The 25,739-nt window shown below is 39.2% G+C and overlaps 1 protein-coding gene across 1 annotated transcript in view; it reads left to right on the top strand.

Moving 5' to 3' along the window:
* kpna3 (karyopherin alpha 3 (importin alpha 4)) overlaps positions 1-25,739 on the top strand; it is an 88,223-nt gene that overhangs the window by 22,590 nt on the left and 39,894 nt on the right. The window contains exons 3-6 of the mRNA XM_043700423.2: positions 12,152-12,241; positions 14,200-14,229; positions 20,958-21,010; positions 23,003-23,098. Coding sequence (XP_043556358.1) covers positions 12,152-12,241; positions 14,200-14,229; positions 20,958-21,010; positions 23,003-23,098 — 269 coding nt within the window. The remainder of the gene's footprint in view (positions 1-12,151; positions 12,242-14,199; positions 14,230-20,957; positions 21,011-23,002; positions 23,099-25,739) is intronic.

Below are 25,739 nucleotides of genomic sequence, written 5' to 3'. Positions count from 1 at the left end.
TACAAATGCTATCGGGCATGCTGACTTTCTCTAGCATTTTGTATTTGTTGTCTGCCTAATGCACCCACACTTTTTTTAAAGTACAATTTTGAAAGACAGTAAAATTGGCATTCAGTGGAACTTGTAATATTTACTACAACAAGGAGTTACCTCCTTCTCCAGTTAGCTATAAGTAATTGGCAGGTAATTTAAGTTTATCCAAAATTGACGTGTACATATGTGATAGAGCAGAACTGCACATATTAATAAACCAATTATTGAGTGCAAAACCTTTCTGGCTCGCTCACTCTCTCTGAGTATTGGATGCTACGGTCAAGTTATTATTTATCACCCATTGGTAAATTCCAGATCAGCATTAGTTTGTGACTAGAATGCTATGATTGAGAGACCAGGTAGAGATAGCAGTCAAAAAATGACAGTGCTTCCACACCAAGTAAGGATTGGTCTTAATGAGAAAGTATATAAGATTTGAGCAGGTAGGGAAAGAGTTAAGTTTAGGGTTGCTTGACAAAGGCTTAACTAGCATGATTTTGACCAGATAAGAACTTGCAGTAAACAATGAGGTGCTGGAGGCAAGGGTAGTGGTTTAACAAGGTAAAGAACATCCATTGTGTAATGCCAGTTAACAAGGTAAAGAACATCCATTGTAAATGCCAGATGGCTTAATCTTTACTGTTGATGCTCATTGATTGTAACGGTCACCCAATCAATATAGATGTTGCCTTATTTGGATACTGCTCCCTGGAAGTTATTACATAATTCCTGAAGAATCTGCTGTTTGAGAATAGACAGAGAACTCATGTCTCTCTGTACATGGGCGATCATGGTCTCTGCATGGCTCAGACCTCACTGCCCATACTGTGTCTCTGAGTGTTTGCTTCGACTGATACGGAAATGTGATAACAATTTTAATGACAAATATTCCTCTAATGCTTGTGCATGTATATTTTATAGGTGGGGAAAATGGGGGAGGTGTCATTTATTCTTGAGTTTACCTGCTTCATTAAATCAAGGAGGAAATGTGCGAGCACGCATTTGCTAGATTAGACAGAGACTAGGGAAAAGAGCCTTGGGTTTCGTGGCTACAGTTCTCTGAAAGATGCTGGTAAACAGTTGGATTTTTAAAATGACAGTCTGGTGGTTTTCCTGGTGATTTTCCAGGCCTATCCTAGAAATTCCAAAATTTATTATATTTGGTTTCATTGTTGTTCATTGGTGGTATTTGAATTCATGGCACAATGTAAGTTTAGCAGTGAGACATGAGTTAACACAAAAATAACACTGAAGATATTTAGTGAAGCTTTCAACCTAACCAACTTTGAAATAGATTAACCAAAGTATAAGTTTCTTTCCAATACACTCTCCCTCTTCACCTAAGTGACCTGAATTTTAGAGCAAATAAACTCAATACCAGAAACCTTAAACATGGAAAGAGTGGTTTTGAATGTATAAAGCAGAATATTGAATCCCTGGAATTGAAAGCTTCCAGGGTTGGTCAGTGCTTTCCCAAGTCTTGATAATTCAACCTGATAAAAGTCCAGATGAATAATAAAGACCTCACTGCCCATTTTTAGCTCTATGCAAACTAAGTACAATTTTAAAAAGCTCAGTTGGCTGGACAACTGATTTGCAGTGCAGAGTAATGTCAGCAGTGTGGGTTTAGTTCCTGCATTGGCTGAGGTTACCATGAAGGACTTTCCTCCTCAACCTTTCTCTTTGCCTGAGGTGTGGTGATTCTTGGGTCAAACCACCAACAGTCATCTCTCTCCAATAAGAAAGTAGTTTTATGGTCCAGACTTTGGTGATTTTACTTTATACTGTATAATTTAAAGCAGCTTGTTTCTCAGCATATTAGCTTTTCCACAGTTTTTCTTCATTCTTTCAGATCATCTTTTTCTTCAGCTCAAACATTGTTATCCTCTACCTTCAAAATTGCCGGTCTAATTGTTACTATGCTTGTATTTGGAATTTTCCAATTTTTTGGAATCTGGTTTTCTGTCCATTCTTGGTACATCCACAATAAAGTTTGAAATTAATCTGTGGTTGATTAGAAGTCCAGTACAAAGTTGTTCTCAGTGCTCGCTCTACCCTTAGCCCATACTCGTTAATTTTTCTTCTTTGTCCAAGATTGTCTTGGCCATGAGACCCATCTTCTGCACCCTTAACCTTATTGCCAGTAAGCTGCTGACCACCCAGTTGGGTTCTCTCTCTTTGCAAGTATTATTCTTCTGTCTTTCAAATCTGCTGTTAGCATCCCTTCAAAAAAATTTACTTTTTGTGCGTATTTTGCCTCATCACCTTCAAAGTCACTTCTCAAGTTTGTGGCAATTTGCCTGAACTCCAAGTTTGAATCTCTCCAATTGAGTTTCTGCCACTGTCACAGTATAGAAATGATTCTCAGTAACATCACAAATTGCATTGTTTATTTTTACATTTGTTCATAGAATGTGACAAGTATTTTGAGAGTTCATTGAAGAGATGCTTAGCAGGATATATAAAGATGATGTAGTGCATTTGGATTTCAAAATGTTCAATGAAGTACTGAAAAACGTAAGAGCCTATAGTGTTGGGGATAGTATATTACATGGAGAGAGGGTTGGCTGACTATTAAGTGCTGGATAAAGGGAGCACTCTCGGGATGGCATCCTGTAACTGGTAGAGTGCCACAGGAATCAGTGCTGTGGCTGCTATCACTTGGAATAGAAATTAATAACTTGGATGAGAGAAGTGAATATACGATAGCTAAGTTTGCAGATGACACAAAAATAGTTGGGAAAGCAAGTGGTGAGGATGACATAGTCCACGGAGGAATATAGACTAGTTAAATAAGTGGACAAAAACTTGGCAGATGGAATAAAGTATGGGTATATGAGTTATTCACATTGGCAGGAGGAATAGAAGAGCTGAATATTATTTAAACAGGGAAAAGACTGCAGAAAGCTGCAGTGCAGAGGTATTTGTGTGCCCTCATGCATAAACTTCAAAAAGCGAGCATCCAGGTTCAGCAGGTAAATAGGATGGCAAAAGGAATGTAGGCCTTGATTTTAAAGAGAATGGAATATAAGGATCAGGAGGTCTTGCTAAATATCGCAAGGTGCTAGTCAGACTGCATTTGGAATGCTGTGAACAGTTTTGGTTCCCTTATCTAAGGAGACAGTTCAGAGAAGGTTTGCTATATTGATTCTACATATGGAGGGGTTTTTTCATATTGAGAGGTTGAGTAGGTTGTGTTTGTACTCATTAGTGTTTAGAAGAATGAGAGGAGACCTTATTGAAATAAACAGGATTCTTTGGGGACAGGGTAAGTGAGGAGTTGTTGCTTCCATTATAGAACATGGCACACAGAACAGTACAGCACAGTATAGGCCCTTTGGCTCTTGATGTTGTGCTGACCTTTTATCTTAAGGTACTCTGAGATCAAACTAACTTACATACCCTTCATTTTACAATCATCCACGTGCCTATCCAAGAGTCACTTAAATGTCCCGAATGTATCTGACTCTACTACCACTGTTGGCAGTGCATTCCACGTTACCACCACACTCTGTGTAAAGAACCGACCTCTGACATCTCCCTTAAACCTTCCTCCAGTCTCCTTAAAATTATGCCCCCTCGTGATAGCTGTTGCCACCCTGGGGAAAAAGTTAATGCAGAGCCTAAGATCAAAAGACATAATCTTAGATTAATTGCCTTTTTTAAGACAGATGAGAGAAATTTCTTCTGTCAAAGTGCAATGAGCCTATGGATTTCTTTGTTGCAGAAGTCTGTGGAGATTGAATCATTAAATATATTTCAAGCGAAGTTGCAGATTTGAATCGACTGTTATGAGGATAAGGCATGAAAGTATTGTTGAGGATTATCAGATCAGCATATCTCATTGAATGACAAAGCAGACTTGATCAGGCTGAATGCCCTACTTCTGCAACCTAAATTTTATAGTCTTTTGTGGGTACAGCTGGCAAGATCACCATTAACTGTCCATTGATCATTGCTCTTGAGAAGGTAATGGTGAGCTGCCTCCTTGAACAAGTATAGTGTGGTGCTGATTTCACAGTGCTCTTAAGAAAGGAATTAGAGTTATTTGACTCTGCAGTTGTGAAGGAATGATAAGACATTTCCAAGTCAGGTTGTGTAACTTGGGATTATGATAGAAGTCCCGGGCTTGAAACGTGTAGTCGAAGGCTCCTTTTGTGATTTTTATTTTGAAGTGAGTCAATTAGATGGTACATGTTGCTGAAGGGTACCGGTCACACTGCCTGCTCTGTTCTGAATGATGTTGAGCATTTTGAATATTATTGTAGCTGTAGTCATTCAGGCAAATGGCAAGCATTCTGTTGCACACCTTACTTATGTCTTGTAGATGGTGGGCTTGTTTTGGGCTGTTGGGAACTGAGTTACGAACTTCAGTATTCCCACTCTCTGATCCACTGTTAATCATAGTATTTAAATAGCTGGTTCATTTAAGTTTTTGGTCAATGGTAACTGTCAGGCTGTTAATTGCAGGCATTACCAATGATGGTAATGTAGCCGAATGTCAAGAGGAGATGGTTAGATTCTTGGATACTTGAGATTGTCATCACCTGACCCAAGTGACTGTAACAAAGGTAAACCATTCTTCCTCATCTTTCTCCATTGGTGTGAGAACTTTGATACATTCAACCATACTTTCCTTGTCTACTGTCTCTCCAGCTCTGTATATGTGGTTGGGTGTGCACACTTGGTTCCATTTTTGGCTATCTCATTGTATCCAGGGTATCACTGACAATGGCTTCTCTTCCCTCTCTGCAACTTTGCTTCTGTTGCCTTCCAAGAATCCATTGTTAGTCCTCTCCTAAATCTCATTTGCATGCTGTCACTTAGCCATATTGACTCTTCCACTGTTTCTATATTGTTATGCTTTAGAGGTAGTGCACTGGAAATCAAACTTCGCTGTTCCTGGAGTTGTCACAAAATCTGAAGATTTTAGAAAATACACAATTTTCCAAATTTTCTTTCTTTCAGACCCAGGTATCAGAGGGCGCAGACCAGGTTTAGTATAAAATTATTGAAGCATAGTTCTTTATTATGTAATATTATAGAAAAATATTTTGGATGCTGGATTTAATGGAGAAAGAGGTCAAGGAGAAGAGCTGGGCAGGACTGCAACAAGGCCCATAAAAAGACAGGTTTCCTTAGCAATGCCAATTATTTTGAGGAAGTGAGTGGAGTCAAAGTAGAAGCTGTTTTTTTTAGATTAGATTGCTTACAGTGTGGAAACAGGCCCTTCGGCCCAACAAGTCCACACCGCCCCGCCGAAGCGCAACCCACCCATACCCCTACATTTACCCCTTACCTAACACTACGGGCAATTTAGCATGGCCAATTCACCTGACCCTGCACATCTTTGGACTATGGGAGGAAACCGGAGCACCCGGAGGAAACCCACGCAGACACGGGGAGAACGTGCAAACTCCACACAGTCAGTCGCCTGAGGTGGGAATTGAACCCGGGTATCTGGCGCTGTGAGGCAGCAGTGCTAACCACTGTGCCACCATGTCGCCCAAGTTATTCAAGTTCAGCTAGGCAGAAGAGGATTGTGACAGATGGAGACTTTTGAGCCTCTGAACAGGAAGCAGTGGAAGCAAGTGACCTGCATACTATTCTCATGGAAGATGGAGGTTTTGGCAGGTGAGACATCCATCTGTTGGTCAGCCAGTGGTTTTGCTAATTGGGAAACATTTAAATTGTGCTTGGAGGCAGTTAACATTCACTCTGAATATTCTTATTTACAGATATATCATCATTAAGAAACACCCACGTTTCATGCAGGTCGGACTTGGTAAAGGTTTCCTTCCCTGAAAGATGTGTTGTAAACCAGATGTCAGTGAAATTTTTATTGAGTTTGATTGTACCAGGTGTCTCTTTGAGATTTTGAATTAATTTAATGTCTCAGTATTTAAATTATTGCTCTCATCCTCAGTGTTACCAATGTGTAATCACTACATTCCCAACACCACTTTCTAGCTGCGCTTGTGTAGTGATGGGTGTGCCAAATGATATTCTCTGCTTCTATTGAATGTCACAGCTGAATGGGCTGTACTTTATCTGGTTACTACTCAGATGTCTTGTTGGGAAAAGAATTAATGGGGCACTCGCCTTCAGTTAGATTAGATTACTTACAGTATGGAAACAGACCCTTCGGCCCAACAAGTCCACACCGACCCGCCGAAGCGCACCCGCCCAGACCTAACACCTAATGCTACAGGCAATTTAGCATGGCCAATTCACCTAACCTGCACATTTTTTTGGACTGTGGGAGGAAACCGGAGCACCCGGAGGAAACCCACGCAGACACGGGGAGAATGTGCAAACTCCACACAGTCAGTTGCCTGAGGCGGGAATTGAACCCAGGTCTCTGGCGCTGTGAGGCAGCAGTGCTAACCACCGTGCCGCCCACGAAATTGAAATAATATGGTGTGGTAATAGATGGAATAACGTAAGTCAATTATTACTGTGACCTGTGTAAAATAATAATGGGATGAGAACACAGATGGGAAGTTGTGTAGTGCGGGTCACAATGGCATGAGCAAATTTGTCGCGTGGTGCTAGCTCCCTAAGGCACAATTAAAAATTGTGGGTTTAGATTTCCATATGCTTTCAGCCATAAAATGATACTACAGTCTGTTGTTAAACAGCTGCTAATGGTGGCTTGAGTATAAGAGTGGGTAGATTATTAAGAGTTATAACTATACATACTGTGATTCACTGGTCATTTGATAGCAAATAGTTAACTGCCATAGTTGTTTAGCCTGCTATTTGCCCAAATGGGGAATATTCCATTTGAAGGTGCCTTGTTCACGGTAACCTTGTTACGCCAGCTTGTATTAGCAGCGCAGCGTGTCTGGAAAACTCAAATGCACCATATCTCACTTGCAGTAGTGTCTCTCCTGCACACATTTCACTTCATCAAGTAATGGTCATCTAAAATTTGTTTACCATTAGTCCTACCAATGTTCAGAGAGTCTGACTGCTCCTTTCATGAAGCAGCTTCACAGCACAACCAAGGTGTGCTTTTGTGTTAAAGGGCATTATAGCTTCAGCTGTTTAATTATGAATAAGGTGGCACAGTGCAACTCTGTCAAGTCAGCTAATCTTTGCAAACAAGACTGGACACTGGATTGTAAATCCTGGAATGGATGTGTTTCATAGGCAAACCTGAATTTGTCTTCAGACAAGCTTATTATCAGACTTCTTAAAAATGTGATTAAGAAATAATAAGGAGAAAGTGATGACTGCAGATGCTAAAGATCAGAGTCGAGAGTGTGGTGCTGGAAAAGCACAGCCAGTCAGGCAGCATCTGAGAAGCAGGAGAATTGACGTTTCTGGCATAAGCCTTTCATCAGGAATCAGAATTCTCTTCCTGATGGACATGAATAGGAAATATTTGGAGGGATCTGGGCCAGAAGTAGGCAGGTGGGACTAGTTTTAGTTTGGGATTATTATTTGGCATGGACTGGTTGGATCAAAGGGTCTGATTCTGTGTTGTATGATTCTATGACTTTGTTGTTAAAACCAGGATTGCAAGCCAAACAAGATCAGTCTCATTACAGCTTGATTTGCAGAAGTGAAATTAAAACAATGACCTTCAAAACTGCTCAATTGTTCCTAAGCATATTTTACAAATAACAGATTTTGGACATTTGTTATTAAGAATGTAACTTTAGCAGAATACAGATAAACTATAAAAAATCTAATACCTATAATCTAAGCCCAATCTGCTTTGATTGTGAATATCTCTCTGTCATCAGCAGATAGAGTTAAGGGACAAATTTAAAGAAAATAGTCACAGTTTTCTGGTTGGATAACCGTTTCAATAATGAATACCAAGCCTTTCTGAAACCTTTGGATGTTGGGTTGTATTAGGGGCACGTAGGACTGTATATCTTCAAACAGTTTCTGCAGACCTCTGGAGACTTTTACTTATGTCTTACTGATTGGGATTATTTTCTCAGAACTTCCAACAAGTTGATGACCAGAGAGCTACGAGAGAGAGCAAAAAACAAAAACAACCCTAGATTGGAACCTTCCAAAACAAAACTATCTTCTACCTCAAATCCAATCAGAGCCAGTTCACACTCTGTTTTCTTTTTTAACATTCTCTGTGGTTGGCTAGCCAGTATCAGTCCTCCCCTGATTGACTAACTTAACTAGCTGCCAGTCCCCAAGCATAGCAACATCTCAGTGGCAGAGTGTTGATAGTGAGCTTAGAGGCAACAAGTGTCTGTAATTTGTTCTCTCCTCATTTTTAAACTAGGCTGTTTTTCCAAGTTCAAATCAAAATCATAGAGTCAAAGAGGTCTACAGCATGGAAACAGGCCCAACTTGTCCATGCCACCAGTTTTCACAATTTAAATTACTTCCATTTGCCTGCTTTTGGTACATATTCCTCCATACCTAATCCATCCATGTACCTGTCCAATTGTTTCTCAAATGACGAAATTGCATTTGCTTCCTTCTGGCAGCCTGTTCCAGTCACCACCCTCTGTGGAAAAAATTGCCCCCTGGACTCTTTGGTATCTCTCCCCTCTCAATGCTTGTCTCAGTGCATGCAAATGAATGTCTCAATTCCAAACCAAAAAACACAAAAGGTAATGTAAACATAGTGATACTTTCTCAACATACATTTGGATCAGTATATGAACAGGAAGGGTTTGGAGTGATATTGGCCAGGAGCAGGCAGGTGGGACTAATTTAGTTTGGGATTATGTTCAGCATGGGTTACTTGGACCAAAGGGTCTATTTCAGTGCTGTATGACTCTGTGACTCATGTGTGAGAAAGAACTTTGCAACCAATAAAGTCAAAGTGGAGTCAGTATTGTGATGGAGGAAACACAACAGCCAAATAATGCTTCCACACAAAGGAATGTAATAATGACCAGATCCTCTACTTTTAGTAAGATTGATGAAGGGATGAATATTGGCCAGGATGCCATAGATAACTCTCTTGGTATTCTTCAAAACCTCAGTTTAATGATTGATTGACAGAAGGCACCTGCCTCTAACAGTGCAGCACTCCATCAGTAATAACCAAGAGTGTCAATCTACTTATGTTTTTGTACTCAAGACTCTGATGTGCTACCAATTAAGTCAACAATGACTAATCAGGTTCAGTTAATTCCCCCCTCTACTGTCCAACTGCCCTAAGAATTCTGTGGCTAATTTTAACCCTGCTGATGAAATCTCTCAAAGTTTAGCTTTTTGGAGTAGATATTCTTTAATGAGAGATTGCTCAGTTTATTTCAACCAGGTTTGGGTGCCTAAAATAGTAGGATTCTGCTGATGGGTTGAGCAGGTGAGATGTAATAATATTGAGGGAGTTACAACTGAAACATGGGTGTTGGCCTGTCAAGATCCCACTTTGGCATTTAAATTCAATTAGTATATCTGGAGTTGAAATGAATTTTAGGCTTGAATAGCCAGATTGCCTATTCCTGCTCCTAGTTTCTCTGTGCAGTGTTATTAATCCTTTGTTTTTATAGCCACTAATCATTCTATCTATCTAGAATTTGGAAAGTTTAACCTGTGAGTGTTGTCAATCTGTGGAAGATTAAATAGCTGCTCTCCAGTGAGCATAAAGTGTCAATATCAGAAGAGAGATGCCCTGTAAGATTTGAATTGTTATGTACTTTGATAATGAAACCAATGGGCTTTTAATCAAGTTGCCTAATCCAGTTGTTGCCTGGCCAATATTTTATTTCCTGTGGATTAATAACCAGTATTAATAGACAAAGAGCCTGCTTAGTTCAGCTAAAAACATTTTAGAAAGCAAGTAGCATGTTGATATAGATTGCAAATTAAATTTATTTGTTGTTTAAAACCTGAGAAGGTTGTTTGAGGAACCATGTGTGAGATGCTGCCATTCTTGCTGGTGGAAGTAAAACCCAGTGATTCATTTAGAACTTTTAAATCAGCTATTAAACATAAAGTGCTGGCAATGCTACTATATATATTGTCATCCATGTGAGAGTCATCTGTCATAATTTATTTACAGTGACAGTACTGGAACGTTTAGAACAGACACTTTTAAGTGCCAAGGATGTAAGGTATTACTGTTTGTAAAATTTCTTCTTTAAGCATTGTGCCAGTCTATAGAGTAGCGATATCTGTCGAGGTAAATGCGGAAATAATTTTAAGAATTTTCAGAAAGCCTGTGTTAGTATACTAATGTCGTGATTGTTACTGTACTGCTAATTAAAGAGGCCATAAATTCAAATCCCTCCATGGCAGATTGAGAAATTAATTTGTGTACTTAAAGTAAATCGGGAAATAAAATGTTATAATCAGACCATCAAGAAAGCTGCTATCTGGCTTGTGTGATTTCATTCCCATGGCTGGCTTTGATTTTTAGCAGCCCTCAGAAGTGACACAAAACTACTATAATACATGGTCTGAGAGGAAGGCCCACTACCACCACCTGGAGGCAGCTACTGCCAGCAATGAATGCAGTGAGAATAAAAGGTAGAGTGCATGGTGTGAATGATGGCATGGAAAGACTCCTGGCCAGATCTCCCAGGAGTAATCCAACCTCCATCTTCAGAGTTCTGAAGTTTTATTTTGACATATTGCATAGCTAATTCATTTAGAAATGGCTGATCATCTCCACTTCCTCTACCCGTGAGGACAGAGTTTAGGTTGTAACCACTCATAGTAAAATATTTCTTCTTCACAGTATACCTCTGTCCTTATCTACTGCTCAACACCTGAAAGCAGTTCACAATATCTGAAACAACAATTTGGAATCATTGATTTATCTTGGATCTCCCCATAACTTCGGATGCTCCAATGAGAGCCATTTCAGATTCTACAGTCCATGTGGTAGCTAAAATCTGTCATCCCTGGAACCATTCTGTCAAGTACCAGCATCCTCAAAACATAGTGAACAGAGCTAAGTGCAAGACTCTTCAATGTGCCCAAACCAGAACTTAGGTTCAATATAATTTCCCTACTTTTGCACTCATACCTTAATTTCTGAAGCCCAAGATTTCTTTAACTGCGTTAACTACTCTCTCAGTACATTTTCAAAGATCTAAGCATACGCATGCACATTTCTTTGGCCCTGCACACATTTTAAAGCAATGCCCTTAAATATATGTTGTCCCTCCTAGAACCTTCAGTCAAAATGAATCAAATCCCACTTCTCAGCCTATTCTGCTGGCTTATCTATCCTTTTACATTTTCATGCTATCCTTATTATTTGCCATACCTTTGCATTTGCCTTTTTAAAATAATCTTGATTATTGTTTTAAAAAACTTTGTCCACCATAGATGTTTTGACGGGCCTGTAACTGCTGGGAATGTTATTTCTTTGTTGATTTGCATGCAGAAGTCTTTCTCTTAGTGTCATTTAGAAAACTGATTGAAGTCACTTAACTGCTGTGAGCGCATTGGGTGGACAATTCCTGACCCTGCAAAGCATGGTTTGATTGTGAAATTTCAATGGTGAAAGCGCAGAGGCAGTACTTTTGGAACTTTGTGTCTGTGCTGGATCTTTTGAGGGATTACTTGACTTTGTACTATTCCTGCCTTCTCCCGTACGTTCTTCCTTTTCAGATACTAATTCAATTCCAGATTCTAACCACTCACTGCACGATAATGGTTTATCTCATTTTGCCATTGCTTCTGTTGCCATTCACCTTAAATCTATGTCATCTTAAATCTTCTCTTGTTCTTGATCTCTCCACCAATGCTGACAGTTTCTGTTTATTTGATCCAGAGTCTTCATGATTTTGATTGTATCAAATCTCCTGTGAACCTCATGTTCTCTGAAAGAGTTTTTTAACGCGTTGCTAAGTTTTGAAAATGCCCTATAATTATGTTTGCATCAACTTCTGATCAAAATTGCATGTTTTGTTTCAACTATTGAGTTCCATCGATTTTGCCTGGTATTTGTGGTAACTAGAAGGAAATAGGCATAATTATCGTATTGGATTTGGTTTTAATTTCACCTTGACACAGTTGTGATTTATATTTATATTTTAAAAGTAGCATATGTGTTATGTGTGACACTTTCAAAACTCATGTGACAACAATAGATGTAAATATGAACATCCACAATCATTCATAAAAATACTTTCTTCACATTCCCTTGTAATTGATTATTTATCACTTATAGAACAAGAGAGACGAACATTTACTCAAGAAAAGAAATGTGCCACAAGAGGAAAGTTTAGAAGATTCTGATGTGGATGGAGATTTCAAAGCTGTAAGTGGAATTCTTATATGGAAAATATGTATAAAGATACATTTTTACTACTGTAAATTTTGTATACCAAGTGTTTTTTTAACAAATAATTGCTACATATCAGGTTAAAGTAAATCATTGAGAAACTATGGCTGCAGCAGCATCTGGCTGTTGCGATTAATTGTTTTGTAGTAACCGTTCTGGAAAAGAGATTGTGGTATTGGTGATATAAATCTGTTTAGTCGCATGGGTCCAGTTTGGTGGAAGCAGGAGAATCTGGTCATTACGGGCCTAATGCAATCTTCTCAGGTAAAATTGATGATGTCCATCAAATGGACACGGGGACCAAAAGTATAACGTTTTGGAATTGTAGTGAGGGTAGAAGAATTATTTGGTAGTTGTGTGAAATGTTTGTGGTTTGAAACGTCAGTGAAACATAAAGCATTCAGTATTAAAAAAGGATTAATGATAGCTTTAGTTCAAGAATTTGGAACATTTATATTTTCCCTAAAACAACTTTCATTGTGCTTGATCATGTATGTAATTTTTTATTACCAATTTATCTAACGTTAGTTTGTTAATAAACCACTAGTTAATCAAATCACTATGCATTTGCAATCATTTGATAATCTCACTTACCAAGGTATGTATAAACATTAGTTTTTGTGGGGAATTCAATCTGTGTACCTGTACTGTTATAGCTAACAATGCTGAAAGTTGAGCTATTTTTCTGGTTTGATTCTGCAAACCTTGTATATCATTGCAAATCAGCAAAGGTCGAAGATGACCAGGTATGAAATAAGCGCTAAGCAAATTTGTACTAAACGACTCATCAATAGGTCTGAGTTCTGCAAAAATGGCAAGATATCAAGTAGGTTTTATAAAGTGGGAAATGGAAAGATATTGTGAGTTAATCATTTTGTTTGCTATTTTAAAAGAAAAAGATGCCATTGGTCAACTTGCATTTTGTATAAAGATGTTCACTAAATTGAATAACTTAATGTAGGTTAGATAATTTTTGTAATAATAATATTTTAGGAAGATTAGACTAGATTTTCCAAGGAATGGCAATCACTTTCAGATTCACTTCCAGTCTTTATCTTCACAAAAGAGAAGCACAACTTTTCTGACGGAAGATTCTGCTCAGAATTCCCCCAAGAATGTAACGCTGTGCTTCCATTCTGACAGATGTTTGACAGCGTAGAGCTCATAGACTAAATCATCCTTCTCTCTCTCTCCCCCCCCCCCCAACGTGCGCGCGTGCACACGCACACGCACACCACTCTCAGCAGTGGGGGGGAGGATCTGGTCCAATCCAGCAATGTGGAGAGAAGGGGTGGGAGAAGTTGGGTCTGGCACGCTAAAGGAATGTTGTGTCAGTGTTTGGAGCAACTATTAAATCCAGCTCTTGAGTAACTATTTAACTGAATTTTGTTGGAGGCATCTGAAGTGTCTGAATCATCAAATTTAAATGAAGACGTTTGCAAGATTCCAAGCATAGCGAAATTGCCCAGTAGAAAATGCAGTTTTTCAGACTATTCCTATTACGATGGGGATTCTGCAGGGTAATAATGCTTAGCTCCTATCTATACTGGGATAATGACTTTAGCCAGTAGAAAATCTGGTTCACAAATGTCGTAACAGAATGGTTTTTAAAAAATCTTGTTGCCTTAAGATATGAATTTCCCATAACTAATACTCATCAATCTATTTCTGCAGCAAATACTGATGGGTCAGAATAAATAAGTTGAATAAACATTTAGAAATAAATTCATTTGCTTTTAAAGACCTAGGTCTTGGAGCCGAAGAATATTGCTTTACATGTTCCTAATTGCAAAAATAAGAGTTCTGGATAATTTTCAGGAATCAAATGGTTGGGTGAAACACTCAAAGTGAGAGAAATTATCATTGCTAAGCCTTTACTCTAGAATAACGGTACCATAAAAATTGCCACATAATTTTACTTGTTTCTTTTCCAGCAAAATATAACATTAGATGCTATTCTTCAGGTAAGAAAACTATTAACTGAAATTTTTGAACTATTGAAATTTTGTGGCTGTTTTCGTGCTATTTGATCCTTTAAATGTTTCCGTAACAATAGACATCTTTATTTTTATATTGCACTGTGAATGTAAAATAAGAAATAAGTTGCTGCATGTCATTTTTGTTCTACAGTGTAGAAAAAAATTAAAACTCCACTTAGGTATGGTATGGTCACAAAGAGAGAATCCCACTGAACAGCTCAGATAGGTTTTACTTATGGTAGGAAAAAAGACTTGAGCAATTGGAAGCCAGATAACTGCCCCCAGGACAAGACTGCGCCAATCCAATTTTGGCATCTTCCTTTTGTAATTATTACCCTCCAGGGATGCATTAATAGTTTTCAATCATGTATTTATTTAGCCATGTCCTGGAGCATTCCTTTAGTGTGGTAAAATGGTGCAGATGTTGACTGTTATTGCTATTTCCTTGCACTAGATTGCTATTCTAGCAGGTTTATTCCTTTCAATTTTATTTTGAAGTGATTAACTTTGGAATGCTTCACTGCCCACATTGTCTGAGGAGCCACTGTTTATTTCATCAAAATGTTGTCCTTCACACTGTCTTGATCCATGTAAACAATGGCCTTCCAGAATTTACAATAGTTTAAAATAGTCGGATTAATTTCAACATCAGTCACTGAAATAGAAGGCTATTAACTTTTTCCTGCCATCTTCTGGCCAATTTTCACTCCTTTAAGTCGATTCTCACTTACATTTGAGATTCCATTTTTAATATTGTCCACAGTGACTTCAAAAGCCAAGTGTTGATCCCTATATGCATGTTTCATGAGCGGTGAGCTGTGAAGTACAGCATTGTAAAGTGGAATAATCCAGTAATATCAATGCAAAAAGAAAGTGATGTTTAAAATTCCAGAATGGCAATATGCCTTTGAGGAAATTTGTTCAGGCTTTAGGAAAAGCTAATGGCTAATTTTTTGTAAAGTGTCAATAGAAGCCTGTTATAGCATGTTAAAAGTTAGAAGGTCTACTTGAATCCAAATTGGATTGTATAGGTAAATGCAAAGACAGCTTCTGGATCATGTATCTTTTGAGCAAATTTAACTTTTGATCAGCAGGTTAGGGTGTTTAGCGTAGAAGCTTGGAGCATCAGTGAATGTTAAACAAAAAAACTGAAAGAACTGCGGACGCTGGAAATGAGAAATTGCTGCATAGACTCAACAGGTCTGACAGCATCTGTGTGGAGAAATCAGAGCTAACATTTTGGGTCCACTGACCCTTCGGGACTGGATTCACAGATGCTCCCAGACCTGCTGAGCTTTTCCAGTAGTTTTTGCTTTGCCTCAGTGAGTATTCCTGATCTTATGAGGTGAGGGTGGCATGCGACTTGATCACTGGCTGGATGATGCTGCACAGTATTAATTGAGGTAATAGGTGATGAAGCTGACACAGCGGTTTCAGTTAACAGAATAACTTCATCAAAGGTCAAACTGAAACTGCAATCAGAACTTTCTCTTAAAGGAAAGGGTGCGCTCATGAATAAATCAGTATTTTTTGACATTTCATATTTTGCATTGTATCCTAACTATTTGCAAACCCGTCATATTTGACTATAAACTGAATCTGTCATTGATGTTTTGAAGTCTTGTTTTGAGAGGTTATCCATTTGATTTCTGAGATGCAGTACATGAATGAACTGTAAATATGACTGTGGTGTCTGAAATCCCAGTATCATACCATCATCATGTCACAGATCAATTGATAAAAACTTAAAAATGTAAAATGTTCTGCCCATTTATATGTTTAGAAAACCTTTGCTGCAAGTGTCCGTAAATGTAATAAATAAATATTGAACTTAGAAAATTTTCCAATAAGCGGACCCTTTGGGATTTAGATTCTAACTGGCTATTTTCGCAAATATTGAAGTGCTTTATTGTCTAAGGAAAGTCCTTGGATGTGCACCATCTCTCCTCAACCACAATATTGATTCCTACTCATCCCATTATTATAATCCAAACGTCAAATGTCTATCATAAGCAGTGGGAAGAGTTTAAATGCTGCTGTAAATTCAAAACTTGGTACTTAACTCATCCTGTGTCCATCTTTCAGTAGTTAGAAAAATTTACTCCCCTAAAGACCTCCATTTATTATCTACCTTCCCATTTGCCTGTATCTTTCAAGCCAATATTTTGCATACCACCTCCTCAGTATGTGCCCCTCAATGATTTCAGTGCCTGACCTCTTTGCTTCAACGTGCCTCGCACATTCCTGATCTTCAAACGTCTATGTCCTTTGGCCACACTCTTAATTCAGGAGGTTGGCATCATAATTGAAGTTTTAGTCTAGGTTAATTTATTTTCTCAATTCCAGCTAATGTTGAGATAGATATGGAAGTGCTTTATTACAACAAAATTAGATTTCCATATTTCTTAATTTCCATTTGCAGTTAATTTCCAGCTACACTCCAATGGATTTTTTCAGCCTCAATTAGGAGGCAAGGCAACAAAATGTGAAAATATTGTCCAACACCAAGATGTGGCTTTTACTTTGTAGTTTGTTCAGAAGAGTTTAAAGGAAAGCTGTACCATCTCTTTCTTCACAGTTTATTGCTTCAATTGCCTTCTGAAACACGTCATCCAAATTCTATGTGGATAGAATTGAATTGAATAGCGTTAAATCTCCTCAGTACTGATTTTGTATCAAGAAGGGCTCCTGGATTATTCCCTGTTTCTCATTGAGATCTCATTAAAACAGTGGTGACATCATTTCAGCACAACGTATACATGATGCATGTTACACACATTAAAATTCCTTGGAGTAGTCATGTAAAAAATAAAATATGTAAAATTTATATGCTGTTTAGAGCTAATGTTACTCGTTAATTCAAAATACTTCCATTCACCATGGATAACATGTACTTAATAGTCAAACAAGCCAGAACATTTTCAAAATTAAACTTGTCTGTAGATTAATATGTTTATGCAATGAGCATATCTTAAGTTGTTTTACTCCCGTTTGAATTACTCATCGCATTTCTGTATTTGTATTAATTCTCACCATTACAGTTACTGTTTGACTTTTCCTTTTGTTCACATTTGTTGATATGATTGCTTCATGCCATTTCCTGCATGATGTATTATTGTTGTCACTTTGGGTACCAAACCCCACCTACCTGATAAAGCAAATTACAATATGAAGAAATTTATTGTCCTTTACATGCTTTACTCCACACTATCCAATTTTGTTCTCAAGCGTGACACTCAGTGCAGTACTGAGGGAGTGCTGCAGTGTCTCGGGTGCTATCTTTTGGATGGGATGTTAGATGGAGGCCCCAACTGCCCCTTCATGTGGGTATAGAAAATACTACCTTTTGAAGAAGGCATTACCCAAATGACCTGATGAATATATATCCCTCAATCAATGTCAGTTAGTAGGTTACCTGGTCATTGTCCCAGTGTGTTTATGGGAGATTCTGCACAAATTGCTGGGTTTTTTTCCCGATGTTACAGCTTTGTATCTTAGATTACAGCAGTAACTGGACGTCAATGGTGTGAGATGTCTGGTTGTTGTGAAACGCTGTATGTAAGTGCAAGTCTGTCCTTTTCCTGAGTTTGGAGCTGTGACTCCCAAACCATTTAAATGCGTACATGCCATTTACAGTGGTGAATGGTGCGTGTGCAATCATGTCAGCAAACACAGCCATCGCTTCTTTTTAAAGAAAGACGTTGCAGTGTCATAGTGCCATAGACATGTACAGCATGGAAACAGACCCTTTGGTCCAACCCGTCCATGCCGACTAGATATCCCAACACAATCTGGTCCCACCTGCCAGCACCCGGCCCCTATCTCTCCAAACCCTTCCTATTCATATACCCATCCAAATGCCTTTTAAATGTTGCAATTATACCGGCCTCCACCACTTCCTCTGGCAGCTCATTCCATACACATACCACTCTCTGTGTGAAAAAGTTGCCCCTTGGGTCTCTTTTATATCTTTCCCTTCTCACCCTAAACCTATGCCCTCTAGTTCTGGATTCCCCAACCACAGGGAAAAGACTTTGCCTATTTACCCTATCCATGCCCCTCATAATTTTGTAAACCTCTACAAGATCACCCCTCAGACTCTGACGCTCCGGGGAAAACAGCCCCAGCCTGTTCAGCCTCTCCCTATAGCTCAAATCCTCCAACCCTGGCAACATCCTTGTAAATCTTTCCTGAACCTTTTCAAGTTTCAAAACATCTTTCTGATAGTGTGTCCTTTTATAGAACAATACAGCACACGATGTTGTGCCGAACATTTGTCCTAGCTTAAGCACCTATCTATGTACCTATCCAATTGCCGCTTAAAGGTCACCAATGATTCTTTCTCTGCCACTCCCACAGGCAGCGCATTCCATGCCCCCACCACTCTCTGGGTAAAGAACCTACCCCTGACATCCCCCCTATACCTTCCAACCTTCACCTTAAATTTATGTCCCCTTGTAACACTCTGTTGTACCCGTGGAAAAAGTCTCTGACTGTCTACTCGATCTATTCCCCTGATCATCTTATAAACCTCTATCAAGTCACCCCTTATCCTTCGCCGTTCCAATAAGAAAAGGCCTAGCACTCTCAACCTATCCTCCTACGACCTATTCTCCATTCCAGGCAACATCCTGGTAAATCTCCTCTGCACCCTCTCTAAAGCTTCCACATCTTTCCTAAAGGCGACCAGAACTGCACACAGTACTCTAAATGTGGCCTTACCAAGGTGCTATACAGCTGCAACATCACCTCACGATTCTTGAATTCAATCCCTCTGCTAATGAACGCTAATACACCATAGGCCTTCTTACAAGCTCTATCCACCTGAGTGGCAACTTTCAAAGATCTATGAACATAGACCCCAAGATCCCTCTGCTCCTCCACCTTACTAAGAATCCTACCGTTAACCCTGTATTCCGCATTCTTATTTGTCCTTCCAAAATGGACAACCACACACTTGACAGGGTTGAATTCCATCTGCCACTCCTCAGCCCAGCTTTGCATCGTATCTAAGTCCCTTTGCAGCCGACAACAGCCCTCCTCACTATCCACAACTCCACCAATCTTCGTATCGTCTGCAAATTTACTGACCCACCCTTCCAAGTCATTAATAAAAATTACAAACAGCAGAGGACCCAGAACTGATCCATGTGGAACTCCACTTGTAACTGGGCTCCAGGCTGAATATTTACCATCTACCACCACTCTCTGACTTCGACCAGTTAGCCAGTTCTCTATCCAACTGGCCAAACTTCACATTATCCCATGCCTCCTGACTTTCCGCATAAGCCTACCATGGGGAACCTTATCAAATGCCTTACTAAAATCCATGTACACTACATCCACTGCTCTACCCTCATCCACATGCTTGGTCACCACCTCAAAGAATTCAATAAGACTTGTAAGGCAAGACCTACCCCTCACAAATCCGTGCTGGCTGTCCCTAATCAAGCAGTGTCTTTCCAGATACTCATAAATCCTATCCCTCCGTACCCTTTCCATTACTTTGCCTACCACCGAAGTAAGACTATCTGGCCTGTAATTCCCGGGGTTATCCCTATTTCTTACCCGCCAAAGATTTTTCATGCCCTCTCTTAGCTCTCCTAATCCCTTTCTTTAGCTCCCTCCTGGCTATCCTGTATCCCTCCAACGCTCTGTCTGAACCTTGTTTCCTCAACCTTATGGAAGCCTCCTTCTTCCTGCTGACAAGACATTCAACCTCCCTCGTCAACCAAGGTTCCCTCACACGACCATCTCTTTCCTGCCTGACAGGTACGTAAATATTAAGGACAAGTCGTATCTGTTCCTTGAAAAAGTTCCACATTTCAACGACATCCTTCCCTGATAGCCTGTGCTCCCAATTTATGCTCCTCAGATCCTGTCTTACAGCATCGTATTTACCCTTCCCCCAATTGTGAAACCTGCCCTATTGCACACATCTATCTCTCTCCATAACCAAGGTGAAAGTCACAGAATTGTGGTCACCATCACCAAAATGCTCACCCACTAACAAGCCCATCACTTGTCCCGGTTCGTTACCAAGTACCAAATCCAATATGGCCTCCCCTCTGGTCGGACAATCTACATACTGAGTTAGAAAAGTTTCCTGGATACACTGCACAACACCACCCCGTCCAATCTACTTGATCTAAAGAGCTTCCAATCAATATTTGGGAAGTTGAAATCGCCCATGACTACTACCCTGTGGCTTCTGCACCTTTCCAAAATCTGTTTCCCAATCTGTTTCTCCTTATGATTTAAAATCCCAAAGCACTTTACAGTCAATGAAGCACTTTTAAAGTATGCAGCAGCCTATTGGCACACAGCAAAATTTCACAAGTGACAGTGTGTTAATGATCACGTCATTTAGTAGATTATCTGGTCATTGTCCCAGTGTGTTTATGGGAGATTGCATAAATTGCTGGGATTTTTTAGTGTTGTTGGTTGAGGCACAACTATTGATCAGGTTACTAGTTCTGTGTGCATAAACAGGACCATGGGATTTTCTGTGTCTGTGCAAGAGATAGAAAGGGCCTTGGTTTAACATCACAGTGGGGCTTAAACTCATGACTTTCTGACTCCTTAGAGTTCATAGTGTATTAAGACTAGCTATTAAAATGCAGAGACAACCAGAATTTATAGAGTGTTGATTTTTGAATATTGGGCAAGATAAACCAGTTTGCTTTATTTTTCTCAATGCTTTATAATTGCAGAATGCAACTAATGAAAATCCAGTCATTCAACTCAGTGCTGTTCAGGCTGCAAGGTGAGGCGATTGGATGGCTTTGTTATTAATTACTGAATACTAAGACTAAATGATTATACTGAAATGGTACTTGCGTTGGTTCAATACTGTTTTACGTTGGGTTCTTAGTTTGTAATTTTGTAATGATATCTTTATCACAGTGTTGTTACTTGAAAAACATTCTTGGGAGAGGAGAGATTTAGGTTGAACAGAGAGGGAGAGTTCGAGATGGGTATATGAATAGGAAGGGTTTGGAGGGATATGGGCTGGGTGCTGGCAGGTGGGACTAGATTGAGTTGGGATAACTGGCTGGCATGAACGGGTTGGACCGAAGGGTCTGTTTCCGTATATCTCTGACTATTATTCTATAAGACCTGGACAGCTGAAAATGTCTGTTTTGGGTGTGGTAAAGAGAGTGGGTAATATAGACAAGATCAGATTTAGAGGAATGTACAGTGCTTGAAGTATGTTAGAGTTTGAAAAGGTTAGAGAAGGGAGAGAGGAGGCCATAAAGAGATTTAAGCACAGATATAATAATATCAAAAAGGTGTTGAATGGCCAGGACCCAGAGTTGACGAGTGAGCATGTGGGTGATGTGCAAGCAGGATTGGGTGTGAGCAGCAGAACCTTGGATTAGCAAGTTGTGGCAAGTGCAGGAATGGAGACCAGCCAACGGAGCTGAATCTGGTTTTAACAAAGATCGGGATGTGTTTTTCCACTGATGGGCAAAGATTGGTGATAAGGTGGTAAAAGTGTCAGTGTTTTGGGTTGGTAGGATATGGACTCGAGCTCAGCAACATAAAATTCGAGGCTGAGGTTGCAAGCAGTGTGGTAAACCTGAGAAAATGACCTGGGTGTGTTCTTGTAGATGACAGTGGTCAGGCATCTGTTTTGAGAGTTTAAGTTGATGGCTTCATTCTTCGTAATGTTCAATTTTTCTTTATTAGAAATTCCATGTACTCTGACATGTCCTAATTTGTTGTCATATTCTCCTGCTAACGTTTAACAAAGAAACAAATCTAGAATAGAAAATCCAAGTATTAAATTATTTATGGTATTTTGTAATTGCACTATGACTGATGGTTGGTTTAGTGGAGCAGGTTTCTCAAAGTGTCTGCATTTAGTTGTAGGCACATCTTAACTAATAATTTGATAATATGTTATCTAAATTGTCAAGTTTTGTTTTGTAGCCAGAGATCAATAATTTTGGTGGTAATGTTTTTACTAATTATTCTGCTGGAAACTATTTCTAGTCAAAGGCATTTTTCTATAAATTAATCTTAAATTGTAGACTTGTTTTCTCATTTTTAATTGTAATTATGAAAATCACAATATGGTGTTGTCTATTATACTGCATAACAGTAGGAAAAAAAGAGATAAAATAACCAATCCATCGAGCTGAATAATTGATTGTACATCATTGTATCATCATATTGTAAAGTCTAGAATACTTGCTGACCCCAACTTCTCTGCTGGGATTGATGCAGTCACTTTGAAAACCTGCAACTCATTGTTTTATGAATGGTGTTAAACAGTAATTTCAACGTTATTACTCACCCGAGAAAGGGGGGCTACAATAACTGATGAATAGGGTTTTAAATAAAATAACTCGTCATTGATCATTAAGTAACCTATCAACTGTTTAAAATAAATAATGAGTTAGGATTGTTAAGTGTGGAGTAGGCTTTTCATTTCCAATGATGTAAAATATTTTTCATCTTTGAAACTCTGGGCATTACTGCATTGAAAATCCAGTTTGGATTAAACAGAATAAATTGTTGATGCTGCCATATAAATTATAGAATTGCTTTTACGAATGTAATGTGTGGATAAGTTTATTTAAAATTTGCAAATTTATTTCTCTAGCTGCGAACAGATACAATGATGGTTTTCTCAATAAATGCATTGTGTTGCCAATGTTGATGTCATTCACAATGACCAAACTTTTATTTGTTGCACATGTTGTTAAGGGTATGAAATGATTTGACTCTTTTCTTCCTCAAAATCTTGCAGGAAGTTGCTGTCAAGTGATAGAAATCCTCCAATTGATGAATTAATAAACTCTGGAATCTTGCCCGTGCTGGTACGATGTCTGGAGAGGGATGACAAGTGAGTGACATGATGTAATCATCTTCAGTGTTTAGTTTTCATGAATGGACATGAATTGCAAAAGACTCGGTGTTTCGTTAAATTGCTGTATTGTCTGTTGGCCTTTATGCTTTACCTTTTAAGAATAAGGTTCTAAACATGCTCCCATTAGACTAATTTCTGTTCTTGTAGGAATTAAGCTTTGCTTTCCGTATTGTTGCTGCTCATTAATAAAATTTGTCTTCATTCTGATATAAGTTTTGATTTGACTCTTGAATATGTTTTTGGAGTATTTATTTTGATGAATTGCAGAACACAATTATTTGCTTTTGCATTTTGCATTTTGTTTCTACCTCTTCACATTTTATCCATTTTCTTTCTTGGATAAAGATCATTCATTGCTCAAGCAAATTGCCAGGATGAGTAATTTATATACTATAGTCACTGTTAAATTGTTTGAAAGAAAGTGAAGGGATGCAGTGTGTGGTGTCCTTAAACCGTCTCTGAAGATCCTCACTCAACTATAGGATATTAATTTATTTATGGGAACCCATTGCAAAACTATCCCCAAATTGTTATAATATGTGGTAAACCATTATTGCAGTTCAACAGATGTGTGTCTTTTAATGAAATCCTGTGGGTGGCATGGTGGCTCCCTCACAGCGCCAGGGACCTGGATTCAATTCCAGCTTTTGGTGACTGGAGTTTGCGTGTACTCCCCGCATCTGTGTGGGTTTCCATTGGGTGTTCTGTTTTTCTCCCACGGTCCAAAGATGTGCAGGGTAGATGGATTGGCAGTGGTTAACATCGGGTTACGGGCATAGGCTGGAATACTGTATGGAGGGTCAGTGCAGATTCAGTGAGCCGAAAGGCCTCTTTCTGTACTAGAGGGATTCTGTGAAAGGGTGTGCCGTAGCAACTCATTCACATTCGTTTGAGAAAATTGATCTGTTTCTGGGCTTCTCTGTGGCCTTAATTGGTTTAAAAGTTTGAGATTCTGGTCCTCAAATTCTCTATCCTAAGCTGAAGGCTGAGCAGACATGTTGGGGACAGTGATGACTTTAATCATCCTATGTCTGTTGTCATCACAAAGAGGTTCCCAAAAGATGAAAAATGATCCACATTTTTCAGGATCTAGCTACAGATCTTAATCAGTGAGAGATAATGTTGTGCTCTTGAAGCTGATTTGAAAGGCCATAGTTTTCCAGGGGTTTACCAAGAGAACTGTTCTCTCATGAGTTTCGGAGAAGGAATTAACAATGTCCTGGCTGTCAGTTTGTGACATAATTGACCTCAAGGGAGAAGAAAAAATGATTTTGACCTTGGATGGAAGGCTTTGCCACAGTCCATGACTTCCAGGTGGACTGTGAAAGGACTTTCAGAATGTCCTCAAAGGATCCTCAAAGAGGTCAAATATCCTACTGACCTCTGCTTTGTGATGCCTAAAATAAACACAGTGCATTCAGGAAGGCACCACAGATATAGAGTCTTGTCAGCAGCGTGAAGAGGTGTGGAGAGTGCACAAACTTCCAAGAAACTAATCTGTTGAACAATTCAAGCAGCATGCTGCAGATTGCGCACTGTGTTCATCAACCATCTCAGTACCCATCAAATAAGCATGGGAGCAAGTCATGGTGTCAGTAAGAAAGAGAAAAAGTCATCCTTTGTTCTGAGAAACTACTTAATGAGAGCAAAATCCTATGCGGTGTTTTTTTTGGTTAAACGGAGGGAGAAGTACTTTGAGTTTTGAGATCAAGTGGTTGCCCATGCATTGTGCGCTCAGTGAGCGGTGACCAAGTTTACTGTTTAAATTCAGAGTAATTTTGTGCACATTGTGAGTACCTTAAATCCCTTTCATTTGTATGCTGTGGGATATTTGGGAATCCTTTACGCGAGTCACAGAAAGCTAGCATCCAAGTCCAGCAGGTAATTGGGAAGGCAAATGAAATGTCATTTATTTCAAAGGGAATGGAGTATAAAAACAGGGAGGTCTTGCTAAAGCTATTCAAACATGGAAACATAGAAAATAGGAACAGGAGTTGGCCTTTCAGTCTGTTGTGCCGTTTAAGATGATCATGGCTGATCATCCAAACAGTTCTTGTTTTCTCCCCATAACGTTTGCTACTGTTACACCTAAGAACTATGTCAAATTTCTTCTTGAAAGCATTCCGTGTTTAGGGCTCAACCATTTTCTGTGGCAGAGAATTCCATAAGCTCACCACAGTCTGAGTGAAGAAGTTTCTCCTCATCTCAATCCCAACAGGCCTACATAATCTCTTTAAATTGTGACCCTTGGTTCTGTACTCCCCATTCATCGGGAATGTACTTCTATGTTTATCCTGTCTATCCCTGTTAAAAATTTTACGTTTCTGTGAAACTCCACTCCCTCCCCACTGCACTCCTTATTTGCACAAGGCACTAGTCAGACCACACCTGGAATACTATGGCCAGTTTTGATCCTCTTGTCTAAGAAAGCATTGCCATTTGAAATGTCCAGAGAAGGCTGGGTTGATTCTGGGGATGGAGGGTTTTTTTTTGTGGAAAGGTTGAGAAGGCACATTGAGAAGGATGAGAGGTAACTTTATTGAAACACATTAGATTCTTGGCAGCTTGACAATATAGGTGCAGAGGGGTTATTTCCCCTTGGAACATCTAAGACCAG

Source organism: Chiloscyllium plagiosum, unplaced genomic scaffold, assembly GCF_037043375.1.
Source record: "Chiloscyllium plagiosum isolate Xiang-an unplaced genomic scaffold, Cpla_swu_hap1 HiC_scaffold_12, whole genome shotgun sequence".
NCBI lineage: Eukaryota > Metazoa > Chordata > Chondrichthyes > Orectolobiformes > Hemiscylliidae > Chiloscyllium > Chiloscyllium plagiosum.
The sequence above is the reverse complement of the archived record's forward strand: the minus strand, read 5'-3'. Positions and strand labels throughout refer to the sequence as shown.